This window comes from Giraffa tippelskirchi, chromosome 3, assembly GCF_054371585.1.
Source record: "Giraffa tippelskirchi isolate mGirTip1 chromosome 3, T2T-mGirTip1v1.2.pri, whole genome shotgun sequence".
Classification (NCBI taxonomy): Eukaryota; Metazoa; Chordata; class Mammalia; order Artiodactyla; family Giraffidae; genus Giraffa; species Giraffa tippelskirchi.
Window position 1 is genome coordinate 169,888,295 of NC_137277.1, and position 15,790 is coordinate 169,904,084.

Below are 15,790 nucleotides of genomic sequence, written 5' to 3' on the forward strand. Positions count from 1 at the left end.
AAGACCCTCCAAGTTAGCTAGGATGTGTTATCTGTTGCCGAGACACTGTGAGAGTTATCAAGAGTTATCAAAGAAGTTATCTCCAGGTCCAACAGCCAGCAAAGAAAACACATCTTAAAAGTTAGACTCATCCAATGTTTTCCTAATTTCAACTATGGCAAATTTTATTGCTTAACATGTTTGCTTAGTCTTACTGATGTCACTGAAATGTACAAAGTTTGCAGCCTTTAAGATTTTTTCCAGATAAAATGCCAAGGAGTCATATCAGTATCATTTTAAGAGAAAATTCTGGAATAATACCTTTCATCTCAGTTTTTAAGTACTCCTGCCATCTTAATACAGAAACAACATATTTCTAACATCCCAATCACATTTCAACTAAACTGACCAAAACTTTCAGGTTTTCACACGTAGCTCACATTCTACCAATCTTTGCATAGGACGCTAGGCCCAGTTCTACACGGTACGTGCTCTGTAACTATTTGCATAATGTTTGACTATCTCTATAAAGTATATGCTAGCATTACTGTCACAATGAGGTTATTTTTTCCCTTTAAATAGATCTTCTAACAAGATAATTTTTTAAGAAACAGTAACAAAGCACAGCAATAGAAATTATTAAAGGGGAAAAGCTCCAACACTTTGGCCACCTGATGTGAACAGTGGACTCATTGGAAAAGACCCTGATGCTTGGAAAGATTAAGGGCAAAAGGAAAAGGGGCAACACATGAGATGGTGGATGACATCAGTAACTCAACAGACATCAGTTTAAGCAAATTCTAGGAGATAATGGAGGACAGAGGAGCCTGCCTGGAATGCTACACTCCATGAGGTCACAAATAGTCGGCTAAACAACAATCACTGTTCAGCTTTATCATTAAGATTCACAGCTTGTTCCATTTTTATGTATCCTGAATGACTCAGTGAAATTTTTAAAAAAGAAAAACAAGTTTATAAAATATCAAGAAGTATTCCACGTATTCCACACTTAAGATTTTTTCATAAATATCTCTTAAATGAGTTACTCCATTTTAAAGAATTGAACCCAGAAACCTTAGATGACACGTAGGAAAGATCACAGCAAAGATGCTTAGATGATGAATGGAAGAGGCCTGAGAACTGTTTACACATTTGCAAGTGGGGAAGGGGCACACAAATAATAACGTCTTATATCTCTTTTCTCATAACCCCACATATCTTGCTCCCTAATCTTCCAAGTCTTTCTTCAAAATGTCACTTTTTAAAGGAGGCCTTCTCTGACCACTCTTCCTGGCTACAGTGTTCCTCTACATCTCCTATCACCAGCTGAAGTGTTCTGTAATTGCCTGTTTACCATCGTGCCTCCTGGATGAGAAAGAAAGCTCCATCATGGTAGGGATTCTTGTCTATTCTCTGCTGTATACCCAGTGCACAGACAATGCTTGGCACAGAAACAGTGAGTTATTTGTTAAATTAAAAAAAGAAAAGAACCTCAAGGAACTACTGCTCTAATGGTTTGGACCTTTTATTTCTAGCTATTGTAGTAATATTTTTAAGCCATTCAGCTTATTTTCAAAGACAGTACATGACAGAGACAAGTACACACAGACAAAGGTACTGAAAAAGTCTGTCTGGATATAATTTGTTGATATAAATGAACAGAAATATGATAGCAAGGTGGTTTTCCTGTCCTTATCCCCATGAAAAAAAGTAAAACACAGGGAATAATGCACAAATACTTCAATTTCCTTCAGTATAATAAATATGACTTGTCTAAATAAAGTATACTGCAATTATTCAGAATTTTAAGAAAGTACTTGTTATATGACTTCTGAAAGCAAACAGAAGAGTCATTCTATTTCAACAGGTCAAGAACCTTTAAGAAAGTAACAGAAATATCTGAGGATTGGTGATGTTTTAAAAGGGCTCCAAGATTTCAGAAAGTTCAAGATTTGATTACTCTGTCACTTTTCATCAAATCTTTCCAGTGAAAATAAAGGCTTAGGAGACTTAAAGCTTAAGATGCTTAGTGTATCAAACAATTACAAAATAGCCAGTAAGTGCATGCAAATAATGGCTCTACAAAGTGGAAGCTCCAACAAGATCAGCAGATATATAACTCTGAGCATCTCGACAAGTACTCTACTTGATGGGTTAACAAATTATGAAACAAATATTCCACCATAAAGTGCAGGATATATCTGAACAGTCAAAATGAAAGAACAGAAAATGCACAAACTTCATAGAAAGAAAACAGCAAACAGAATCTGATGAAATGATCGTGTTGAACGATCCCGGTGCAAAAGAATCAGTTCGGTTCAGTCACTCAGTTGTGTCCAACTCTTTGCGACCCCATGAACTGCTGCACGCCAGGCATCCCTGTCCATCACCAACTGCCAGAGTCCACCCAAACCCATGTCCATTGAGTCGGTGGTGCCATCCAACCATTTCATCCTCTGTCGTCCCCTTCTCCTCCTGCCCTCAATCTTTCCCAGCATCAGAGTCTTTTCAAGTGAGTCAGCTCTTTGCATCAGGTGGCCAAAGTATTGGAGTTTCAGCTTCAACATCAGTCCTTCCAATGAACACCCAGGACTGATCTCCAAACAATGGTCAACAGTAAATAAAGACTGTAATTTTTCAATCAGAAGGCCTTCAACTATCACAGAAAAGGTACTTGGACACTTAAAAAAAAAAAAACAACACCTTAAGGTGAATGCAAAGCTGAAAAACAGTTTAACAAAAACAAAAGAGAAAATTCTGAACTTCATTATACCCCACTGAAATCTTCTCAAAAAACTGGACTCCAAAGTCTTACTTAAGTTGTAGCTCACTGCCTTCTGGCAATCACTATACAAAAGCACACTTACAACACACCAGCATCAGTGTTGCTATACTCAGGTCACCCTTTACTAACCCTGAGGATGTCAGGCCCATTTATCTTGATCTTTCACATGAATAAGAATACTGAGGTACAAGAAACTCAGGTAACAATTATAAGATAGTACCATCCTAGGGTAAAGAAAAAGTATTAAAATTCAGTAAGCTTGCCTAGGGAGCTTCCCCGGGGGCTCTGGCCAATGCAGGAGATGCAGGTTCAATCGCTGGGTCAGGAAGATACCTGGGAGAAGGAAACAGCAACCCACCCCAGTATTCTTGCCTGAGAAAATCCCATGGACAGAGAAGGCTGGCTGGCTAGAGTCCACAGGGTCACAAAGAGTCAGACACGACTGAGCGATAAGCAACTAGAAGTCTGCCTAAGCCTGGTATTCTTTCCATAATCTATAAATGGTTGTAACAGCAGAGTAACTCTATTTATTAAATATTCAGTGCATTCCTTCAAGTAGGGAGGATAAACTAAGTTGTTTAAGAATAAGAGAATATATTTTAAGATTAGAAAAGTTAGAAAAACAAGTTATATGGGGTAAGTAATTTTTAAAGCACTCATAGACAATACATATGTTGTCTCTAATGACATTTAAAGAAATGACACCAGCAATTCAGTTATCTAAATGGATGAAAATGCTTATTACAAAAGACTGTATATAAAAAACATTTACATAAGTAGAAATGAATGAAGAATCTCACCCCAGTGGCTTGTAGATGTTGCCTGAACTCATCCATAGTTGTGTTTGAGATGCTCATATCCCTAAACATTCCTTCCAGTTTTGATGTGAACTGACATCCACATTCAGTCTGTAGAAGAAAAACACAAATATACACAAACAAATGATGGATTTTGTTATGAGGAAACATACAAACTCTTCCATGTTACTGCCATCCTTTCTAAATCTTTCTAATAGTTGTTCTATGCCTGCAGGCACCAACTTTAGTGGGATTAACAACCTAAGAATTTTATTTTAAAATGCAAATTTCCAGATTCTCGCTGAGATTTCCATACACCCAACTGACGGTAGGGCCCAGAATTCTGTGTTTTTAACAAGAAACACCCATATTAGGTGATATGGGTACAGGTGGCCTATGGATCACACTCTGTGAAACACAAGTGTATGTCATATTCCATTTACTGCTTCCCTTGTACTGATCCTCCCCCAGATCGCCATAAATGTATCTACCTCACCAAGAGAAACTCTAGTACACTGTGAATGTCCAGAACTTGAACAAATCTCAATAAAACTTTCTCTTAAAAAAACAAACAAAAACCCCAAGTCCCTCAAAATCTAGCTTTGTTAATTTACAGAAACAAATATTTTAAATCAATTATTTCCCAATTACTTGTTTGTTGGTGCTCAATTATGTGATAAACATTAGTTAAGGGCACTCCATTCCATCTTAATACACCTTACCTTTAACTTAGAAATCATATTTTTTTCAGAGTCATCAGAAACACTTTTATTTGTAAGAAGTCTCCTTGCCAAGTGTTGCTTATAATAACGTTCAAATACATCTTTTTCTTGCATAAACCTAAAAAGGACCATTGCCTTATCCAATATTGTTTCTACTTCTTGTTCTGTTAGCTGCAAATCAATTAGAAGACAATTACACAGCTTTAATTCTACAAAAACAGCATCACAGTTCGGTTTTAAAACAATACTAACAACAAGGTCAGAAAAGAGATCTAATGTGAGAAAATATGGCCCACTTCCTACAGCTCGGCTCTTACATCCTCAACTAGAGCAACAGGAATCAGAAGCTGGAATGGCGCTCCACTCCCCAGCGGGCTAACTCTGAAAGGGAGAGGCTGATACATGGCTGCATTAAAGGATGACTGAGAAGAGCTGAAATGAAATTTTAATCATATAAGAGAATTTTACAGTGCCCTTGTATTGTAAAACATATTGGCCAAAAGATGGTTATTTTTATATGAGATCAATCAAAATCTAAATTGTTCAAACAGAAGCATAACAATGTGTTATATTTCCCAAAGCAAAAAGGCCTCTTGTCCCTGATCTTTTAAACAACGGCAAGACGATACTGTGGCAGGTTGTATTCAGTTTATATTAAAAATTATGGAAGACTACTTAGATGTGTCTTTTCTATTCGGTGTTCTTGCTAATCTTCCTCTTGTTTCTCTGTTATTGCTACCTACTTGCTGCTTTGCCCTTATGTCTCACGAATCCCAAGATGAAGTCAGCAAGACGAATTTACACACAATCACAATCTGCTTATTTTGATTTTCTGTGCTATAGTGCACTTCCAAGATCCCAGATATATTATAAACACTTGAAATTGAGCTTCCATATATGCTATCGATACTTATTCTAGACTAGGCCTTCAAATTCTTGACACTCAAGTACTACTGGATAGATAACCTCCAGAACCAGATACGAGTAAGCAATATTCTATGTGCACTGCATAGGTGTTTTTCTAGTTTCTTATTATCTCTTATAACATACCTAACCCTCACAATATAAAGTTTATGGCTGTGTGGTTGTTTCTGACACCAATGACACATTATGTGAAATGACACATTACGTAAAATGTCAAAGTACTTTTGACCACTTCAAGCACTTAAAACAATCCTTTCAAATATCACAGTGCACATTTAAGCATAGCAAAAGTGAAAAGTCAAAGTGTCAGTTGCTTAGTCCTGTCCAACTCTTTGCAACACCATGGACTGTAGCCTGCCAGGATCCTCTGTCCATGGAATTCTCCATACGAGAACACTTCAGTGGGCTGCCATTCCCTCCTCCAGAGGATCTTCCCAACCCAGGGATCAAACCCGGGTATTCCACATTGGAGGCAGATTCTTTACTTTCTGAGCCATCAAGGAAGCCCAAGCATAGCAAAAGATTGTTTAATTTTATATCCACAAAATTATCTAATCTTATATTTTATTTCCTAATGTTACATCTACAAATAAAACTTAATGTACTTTCAAACGCTTTAACACTTACCCCTTTGACTCCCTTTTTCAGCTTATCATCAATAAATAATGAGAGGTATTCAGGGGACCTGGAGTTGAGGTTGAGAAAATACTCAAAGTCACCCGCAATAGTCTGTTTAAAGAGCCTGTCGTTATTGAACGATTCCTGGAGGAAGCGATCAAACCTACTCTTCAGATCCAACAAGCCCTTCCAAATAAATAAAGAAAAAAGAAACTTAGGATACATGTTAATAATTTTTCTATAAACAATACATGTGTAACTACACATTTATCTTTGACTTCATTAGTAATAAATGTGTGCATTCAGTGTTAAACTTACAGATTCTACATTGTTCTTTTCAAGCCTGTATCTAAGCCTGTATTAAAAACATCAGTGGTGAGAGAAATATTCTATCTTCCATTTATGTATTACTCTACTGAAGATGTGACAAAGATCCTTTTCACTGTTTCTCCCTACCTTCCCCTATCTTGACTGAATGGGTGAGCCTGAGAAAATCCGCTTTAAAAATACACACAGAGAAAGCTGACTGTTGATACTAACGCATGAAAAATTTGAGAGCATAATATATTTGTAGTACTGTTTGAAAGCAAAATATCTTGAAACAAAATCACTAAAACAGTTTTTTTTTCTAACACATGAGGGTATATAAACACTAAGGCATACAAAGAAGAAGAACTTTCATTCTTGACACTATTTAAATAAGGTCTTCATCAGATAAGCTAACACATAAAAAGAAGTGGCTGAGTTTGGCTCCCTGATATAAACATACATGCTTTCCAAAATTTCTGAAATATTTACGATAATTACACATATTAACCTACCACTGGAACAATTCAGTCAAAATACATACTACACCACTTTGTAAAAGTGATCTTTTTAGCACGTCAAAAAAATTTTATGATAAAGAGAATCTTCTGTATTTACTTACCTGGATATAGTCTACCGGATTCTTTCCTTCTCCTTCCTCAGAAACAAGGGCTTTACCTTGTTCCCTCAAATAGGAACTCATACACTCACACATCGTTTTCAAACCATTTGGCACACGACTAAATAACTTGTACATGCAAGCAAGGTCTGCAATCAGAACGAACACACAAATTGGCTACATTAAAGTTTAAGAAAAAAAAAAATGAATATCTGTTCATGCTGATTTGTGATATTTAAAGAAGCTCCATTATGATCATTTGCTGACCACATAAAAAAACTACTAAAAAACAAAACAAAACTCCAGCAAAATGAGGGTGGGGTGGGGGAAGCTAGTTAATGGTTATTATTGCAACTTACGAAATACATCTTACAGATGAGATACTAAGCGTCAATAAACGGTTGTAGCAAGTTTTGGTTTGCATGGAAGAGATGTCCAAATAGCGTAAGAAACAAAGTCACAAAAAAGGAAAACTGAACTTCTGGGTTCCTACATAATTTATCCAATATAATTCTAATTTAGAAACTAGTAATACTACAAAACAACTATCAAAAGAATAACTTTAAATTTAGTATGTCCAATTAAGAAAATAAACGTGGTATAACTGGTAGTTAATGTAATAAAGAGGAACTTTAAACACCAAGAAGAGTCTTACAGATATTTTGAAGCATGTCTAGCTCAAAAGTTCAATGTCAATAGTGGCAAGAAATAAATTTCATAAAACATCATGGTAAAATTCACGTGAAACTTGCAGTATAAATTCCTATGTTTTAGTATTTTCCTTGGAGCAATCCCTAATATTTCTCAGGTGGTGATCTAAGCCAATATCTGTATTTGAAAAATTGGCTTATCTCACTACATTGTTTTTATTTAGAATGAAAACTCTAGACTGTCTTTTACAAAAATAAAAGGTGGAGTTAAGATACTGCTTTCCCGTATGTCTAACGTACCTCTGAAATAAGAACTTACTGGAAGAGTACAATGTCAAAACTTTACAATGATATAAAAAGGTGTTATAACTGAGAACTTTTAAAAATGGAGTTAGAACAGCACTTTCTAGATCAGGGGCTGTTTTCTGTAAAGCATCAGACAATAAATGTTTTAAACTGTGGATCATATGGTTTTTGTTCCAACTACTCAATGTTGCCATTTTAGCCAGAAAGAAGCCATGGCTAATACATAAACAAATGGTCATGACTGTACTCCAATGAAACTTGATTTATAGACACTGAGATCTAAAACATATAATTTTCATGTGTAGCAAAATATTACTCTTTTGATTTTTTTTCCAGCCTAACTGGTAGTGGGACCAGATCTGACAGACAGGTTGTAAGTCGCCCACCTTGTCTGTATTTATAAGAGAAATTTAGATCATAAAAATACATGGATGCAACTTTTATAAAAAGGGCTTCAAAATTTGTTTCAATGACTTTCAAAAGCCAAGTTTTTTAGACAAAGTATTCTCATCCACAGTATATGTCCAAAATAATCTACACAGAGCAAATCTTCTAGTTTCTCACATTTGGTACAAATTATAACCAAGTTGCTCATGTTAAAAATAAATGTTACAAATGCAACAGAAATTTATGGATATGTACTACAGTAAGCTTTTGTTATCAAATACCTCTAACAAAACAGTTCCCAACTTTGTCTCCTTTGTTCCTATGCTGTTATAGTCTTGTTTATATGTTGTATATTTAACTGTATATAAACTAATAAAATTTCATTATATGTAATCCACTGTAAATAAATGGATGGCATAGTGGAGAAAGTGAAAGAGAAGAAAAATTATGTGGCAAATAATTAAATATTATTTGTTTACACTTAAACAATAAAATGATACTATCTGAACTTAATTTCATAGTGCTATATGCATTTCATTATCAATCCAACTAATCCTCCACTCATGGTGGGAAAAAAACTTTCCCTTTCTGATCTATAAGACGTTTGGCTTCATAATGGTGAAGTTGCATCTCTGACATATTTTTGACATACTGTTCAGGAGCAGGTCCTAGCATAATTAAGATATTTTGCAATTAGGGTTTCTAGTGGAAAGCCAGGAAAACTGAAGCCATGATTTTTAAATTTAATTTAGCATCGCAGAAAGCTGCTTATTTGCTGAGAACATTAAGCACTAAATAGAAACTATGGTAAGTGGCTATTCTGATACTCCATCATTTAGGTGCTTATTAAGCAGTTGCCATGTGTTAGATATACTTAATGCCTTTAACACAAGTCTCCATGCAGGCTACAGATACTATAATTCAGATGTACGCAATAATCTCTCCATCAATCGTCTCCTAGCCTCTTAATCTTCAAGCCCATTTAATCTCCCCACTCTTAGCCAACCCCACCCAAACATGAATAAGAAAGCATTAACTCAGTAACTAAACAACACATTAGCAAATTGATTCTCATTCTGTTTAAGTAAGGAAAGTTGCCTTTCATGAAGTCCTAATCTGCCAGGGATCATTAAGATTGGGGTCATCAAACTATAGCCCATGGAACAAGTACAGCTCACTGCTTGTTATTATACAGTTCACAAAATAAGAATGCTTTTTACATTTTAAATGGTTGAAAAATAAAAATCGAAGTTTTATAGGAATACAAGTTTATTCATTTATGTTATTGTCTATGCCTACTTTCTCACTTCCCTGGTGGCTCAGATGGTAAAGCGTCTGCCTGCAATGTGGGAGACCTGGGTTCGATCCCTGGGTTGGGAAGATCCCCTGGAGAAGGAAATGGCAACCCATTCTAGTACCCGTGCCTGGAAAATTCCATGGACACAGGAGCCTGGTAGGCTACAGTCCATGGGGTCGCAAAGAGTCGGACACAACTGAGCAACTTCACTTTTTCACTGTTATAGCAGAGATGGGTAGTTTACTGTATGGTCCACATCCCTAAAATATTTATTCTCTCTCCTTTAAAAAAAAATTTTTGCCAATCCCTGACTTAGACAATGGGCATCCAGGAGTAGCTTATTTTGGAAAATATCCTTAAAAATGATTTTTGTTTTGCTTTTACAGAAAAGCTTTATTGGGGGGATTTTTAAAAAGTAACTTTCTCTAGCTTAATAAAGACAACAAATTCACATACAACTTTTCTGGAAGTTAAAACATATATCGAAACATAATCATCTGAGAATACAAGGCAAAGATTCCACTAGAGGAAGAATGGAACAATGTCTCTTCCTACCATCTTTCTTTTCCCTTCTCTTACATCTTCCTCTCTTTTAAATTATTTACTTAAAAAACTGTTTCACTCCTTACCTAGGGAGATAGGGTAGGGTCATAGGTCATAGGCAGTACGTATTTCTTTTATAAGCACGTGGCTAAAATATTGCTAAGACTTCACCCAGCACCAGATTTATTTTTTAATACCATGTGCTGTATGTGCTCAGACGCTCAGTCGTGCCCGACTCTGCAACCCCATAGACTGTCCACCAGGCTCCCCTGTCCATGGGATCTTCCCTGACGCAAGGACTGAACCCACATCTCTTACGTCCCCTGCACTGGCAGGCAGATTCTTTATCATTAGCACTACCTAGGAAGCCCTTCTAATACTGTATCAGTGACTTAGTAAGTCACAGTTTTAACACAAAGCTTCAGAAATTAAGAATGAGGACAACATGACTATTCTTCATAATCTGTCCCAGGGTATTCATCAGAAAGTATCACTTTAGGAAAAGAAGGTAAGTAGTCAAAAAAGAGTAAATGTTAGTTATCTCCAAAATGTTTACTCGTAAGCAATATACCTTTCTCCTTTTTCAGTCTATAACTTAAGAGTTCCTCTAAACACGTCAACATGGAAGACATGTAAATTTTTGCATTTTTGGCACCCTGATCACAACCAATTCCCCAAAGGAACGAACGCATACAAAAATTTAAGACTGGAACTTTAGACTGTGGAGAGTGTGGATGAAAAAAAAAGAGTCTAAATGTCCTGGCATGTAAAAGTAAAGTACAGGAGCAGGTCAGGAGCTCACCGGCCTCATCAACATTATTAGACTGATCTTCTGGGTTAGGAAAACACAAAGTGAGGAGACTGAAGAAGAGAGAAAAAAGAAGCTATTCCATTCACTAGTAACATCTAGAAACCTTATTAAGTGTAAAGCTTTACTGTAAAATCCTATCAAAGTAACAACAGTGATAAAGTAATCAAACATCATGATTTCTTGAAAATTGATATTCATCATCTTCAATAGAAAAAAAAACCAAAAACCCGAGAACCTGGCAGACCTACAAGAATTTAATTGTTTTTTAACTGCTAACACTTACCTTCTGTCTTGCCATTTTTCAACATATGTACTAGCCCCGAATTCTCCATTTCTACTATAGTTTTCATGTGCTTGGAAATGAGTTCCCTTTCAACCACCTTTACAATCGGCTCTTCGGTTGATTTGTCAAGGCAGTGCATCACTCGTTCTATTTCTTCATTAATTCTAGCTTCTACTTTCTTTATATATACTGAAGCACTGTTTTCTGCTAGAAATTTCTGGCTTTCCATCTGCAAACAAAAAGGATGATTTTTTTCTTTTTTAAACAAAGCCGCAAAATGTGCTTCTGCTTTCAACTGGGTTTCTACAGTGTTTCTCATAAACCAAACTAAATATCCCAAGCACTATTAACATTTTATATACTGTCTATATATACTCGTATCATCAGAATGATATCCTTTAAAGCATTACATACAGCTAAATACATTATCCTTAAGCAGTGTTTCTCAAACTTTGCCAGTGTATTCCAAACAGGAGAAAAAGCAAGCACATGCCAAGTCAAAACTATAGAATGAAGCATCTGATCCCTGAGAGTGAAAAATTCTTCGTTTTAATGTAAAATTATGCCTAAAAAGATTCATCCTATTTATCATACAGTTTCGCTGGCATACTGGTAGTTACTAACGTCCTCCTGCCACCCTACTCCCACTCTCAAAGGAATACATATAAAGTTTGAGAAAGAGATCTTTTCGATAACTATCAATCTTGTCTGCTAACACCAGTCTTACAAAGAAATCTCAGTAAATTTTAAATGCTGACCCTATTGACTTTAACCTCATAGTAAAATTAACAAATATATCTAAGAATTACATAATATTAGACATGTTAACATAAATGATATACAAATTTAATAGCATTTTCCATTCTCTTAATAAAAAGTAGTTTGAAATAATTAAAGTTTCTAAGAATACACATCATCACCCCAAACAAAAATCATGGTGAGACGAAAGTGAAAAGTTCAAGTGAAGTCACTCAGTCGTGTCCGACTCTTTGTGACCCATTACATTAATACACATATCACTGTAATATATTTTGGAAACCTGACAATTTTCTACTTTATTTCTACACTGTAATGAAAGAAATTAAAACAAATGCAAATGTGAAAACACTGTCAAAAATATCCAGAACTGGTTGCTGCATTATCAGAAAATAAAGACTGTTTCCTACATCATAAAATTAGTATTTCATAAAGCATGGTTCAGGCTCACCAGTACAGGCCATAAAAATCTTCCTGATAGGTTACAAACCAATTTTTAAAAACCGTGGCGGGGGTGGTGGTAGGGTGATGTGGGCAGCAGTGTGCAAGCATGTTCTTTTGTTTCTTTATTGGTAAGTGACAGCAAAATTTCAGGAGTCCCACATTTATATACATCCAATGGCTCTTAAAAGTGACCTACTGTAGAGTAACTGTAACTTTCTGCTTGTTTATTTTTAAAAACCTTATTACTGAAATTGAACAGTAAAGTTTTTACTGAGTCTACTTTAGCAGTACTACAAAGCTCCTACTATAAACTGCTCAGACGGTTGAGGCTTTCAGGAAGAATGCCCAATTACCACGACTCTATAAAGACTGTCTCATCTGTCACGGTACTCAGTCATTGTTATCTCATTACAAATCAGTAATAGTTTATCCTTACTGTCGGCCATTCAGTTGGTTTGGGGTTGTATATATGGCTGCGAATTTGTATCTTATAATTTCCTCATCAATAGCTTGTAAGACATATATATGCACTATGGGATCATACCTATTATCTAATCTATATTTATTTTACTAGTAAATTACCAAAAGCCTGAATAATGAGACTTCACTGGTGATGTACCGCCTGTGAATTTATGGCAAATTACAGTAACATATAAATATTATAAAAATTATGGTTATTCCTGTTTATATGTTTTATACATAAAATTTGTTAAAGATTTTCTTTTTCATGGGGACCATTTTTAAAGGTTTAATTAAATTCGTGACAACACTGTTTCTGTTTTCTCTTTTGTTTTTTGGCAGAGAGGCACGTGGGATATCAGCTGCCTGACCAGTGACTGAACCCACACCCCTGCACTGGAAGGCAAAGTCCCGACCACTGGACCATTAGGGAAGTTCATATGCATATAATTTTTAAAAATCATAAAACAACAAAATCCTATAAAGCAATTATCCTTCATTCAAAAAATAAATAAATTAAAAAAAATCATGTGTCTAAGTCCAACCTCTTCAATTTATTTTCAATAAGCTCCTTTCACTGGAATGTGAGCATGCAGGGTTGGTGTGCTAAAGGGTATAAAATTTGCACTCTCTTCCCCAATGGACCTCAGGACAAAAAGGTCAAAGTGTTTAAATTAGTAACTATATTTGGTAATCTTAAGAACATCTTAAAAGTATGTATTATATCTTCACTGATTACCTGAAAAAACTCCGCAGACATTTCCAAAAAAGGAGCCTCAAAATCTTCTTCATAGACTGATCGTCCTTCGAGACCTAAAATCATTAACATCTGGCAAGCATTTCTTATTGCGCCTCTGTCAAAAGAAGTTAAACCACTTGATAATAAAAACACATTAAAGATTCATGTGAAACATGCAACAGAAGTAGCTAGAAAGACTTTCAGAACAACTTTAACGAAAGTGCTCAATCTCCCATAAGCAACCAATTTATAACATAAGGATTTAGAGCAATTTTAATTGGAAAGCACACTGTATTGCTATTTATCTCTAGTTGTTCTCATGCTGTTGTAACTTAGAATATGACTTAACAAAAGGGGTACAATAGTTCTCGGTCATTTTAGACTATGTTCGACATTTTTTTCTTCAAATACATTAAAAATAAATGCTAACCAAGAGCCCCTTCAAAAAAAAGACAAAGAGACAAACATGTTATCAAATAGGAAAAAAGAAAAAGAACAAAATGTCAGCATTAAAAAAATACACGAAAAATCAAAAAGATTAATGGCTGATTTGCTTCTTAAAGATATATTAAACAAAAGCTCAGGATGGTTTCTTCTAAAAATAAATGTGTGCTTGTCAGTAAAAATCTAGCTAACTTTGCTAACTGTGATATAAGGTTTTTGAGTATTTTCATAACATGCTAGACAAACTTAAAATTAAGACAGTGAATCAATTCTCAAGATATAACCACTAAAAACCAAAACCCAAAGAGTAGAAAGACTGTCATACCGGTCTACGACCTCTCCTTTCCGCTCCCTGGCAATCATATCCAATAGCGTTTGCCGGAGATGATCCCTAATACACCCATAGCGTACAACTTGATCTCGGAAAATAATTAATCCCAAATTGTAGACATTCTCCACATTATTTTGTTGTACATATACACGGTCCTGCAGTTAAGACAAAATCATAAGATAAACATTAGTACAACTCTTGTGAACATAAAAATAACCATTTTGCGTTACAAAAACAAAGGAAATAAAATTTCAAAAGTGGTCAATTTTTCAGGTGAGAAACACTTCAGGCAGCATGGAATTTTCTAGTACCTCCCAAGTTATATAAAAGTTATACGTAGTTAAGTATTTACTATTTACAATGGCTACTGAAACTATGACGATAGGTGAAGATCACCCACTTACCGTAAGTAAAAGGGAGGAAAAAAAGCACTCCACCCAGGGAGAGAGACAAGTCAGCAGAAAGGAGACAGGAGAAAGGTAGACAGCAGGCAGGCAGGTCTTCCCTTTTCCCCAAAGCCATACCCTGCATGAATATGGTTCTTATTTTCCTAAATACTGTACCTGAAGGTGATATGCTTTAAATAAAATTTAAAGCTAAATGAAATAGAGATACACGTGACTTAAGCTGGCTGCTTATTGGTAAATGATAAAAGTTCCTAAATATTTATAATAGAGCAACATTCGTATTACATAATTAAAACACCCCTGGCTAATGCCATTTCAGATTATTTACTAGTAGTCAGTCATCTTACTTTCAAGTTCTTACCAATATGGTTACCAGTGTTTCACTTAATAGAGCACAGATAACCCAAAATTATTGGTCATAAAAGTCTCGTTTTGTGAAATACTTAGAAATCTGTATTTACACCAAGATGAACTGAAATAAAACTACTCTTTTTCATTCACAAAAGGATTAGTAACAGAATTCCATTCTGTTCTTAACCAGGATCTCTCTGGGCTTTGGTGGGTCTGCAAACTTCTGAAAATTTAAAAAATTTTGTGTTTGTTCAAATTAATACATAAGTATTTTGGAAAGAGTCCATAGCTTTCACCCGATTCTTAAAGGAATTTGTAATCCCCAAACAAGATCCACTAAACCGTATCTCTGAACTTTCAAAGGAACACTGTACTAAAAGCAATACCAAATAAAGTATAAGGGAAACATGAAAAGAAGTTCTATTATACAGGCGTTAAATGGTACTCATCATCTTTTTTCCCCCAATGGCAGGAAATGACATTTCTATTTGTTTTTATGGTAAAAATACACACACACAAAATGCGAAAGTATAAAAATATTACAGGTGTACATAAAATATACATGTACTGATGACCTTTCAAATCAATTTTTATCTAATTTTTCATGAGTAGTATAGCCTCTCTTCACAGACACTATTCCTCCAACTTTCATTCATCTCAAACAATGATCCATTCCTAATGGCTACAAGGAGAGCGGCTCTTTTGTTAATCTTTGGTGCTCACTTTCTACATTTTATACCACATTTTTCAAACTGTGGTAGCAACTTCAGTTAAGTTCAAAATTTTCACCGGTGACTTCAATAAATTCCTGAATTTCACACTTCTTTCCTAG

At 35.3% G+C, this 15,790-nt stretch overlaps 1 protein-coding gene across 6 annotated transcripts in view; it reads right to left on the reverse strand.

Moving 5' to 3' along the window:
* Positions 1-15,790, reverse strand: part of CUL3 (cullin 3) — a 102,372-nt gene that overhangs the window by 16,483 nt on the left and 70,099 nt on the right. For all 6 annotated transcript variants that reach the window (XM_081579658.1, XM_081579652.1, XM_081579655.1 and 3 more), the window contains 7 exons: positions 14,195-14,355; positions 13,426-13,540; positions 11,028-11,256; positions 6,754-6,899; positions 5,835-6,011; positions 4,284-4,454; positions 3,565-3,672 (listed from right to left, as the gene is read on the reverse strand). In XM_081579658.1, the coding sequence (XP_081435784.1) occupies positions 3,565-3,672; positions 4,284-4,454; positions 5,835-6,011; positions 6,754-6,899; positions 11,028-11,256; positions 13,426-13,540; positions 14,195-14,355 (1,107 nt within the window). The remainder of the gene's footprint in view (positions 1-3,564; positions 3,673-4,283; positions 4,455-5,834; positions 6,012-6,753; positions 6,900-11,027; positions 11,257-13,425; positions 13,541-14,194; positions 14,356-15,790) is intronic.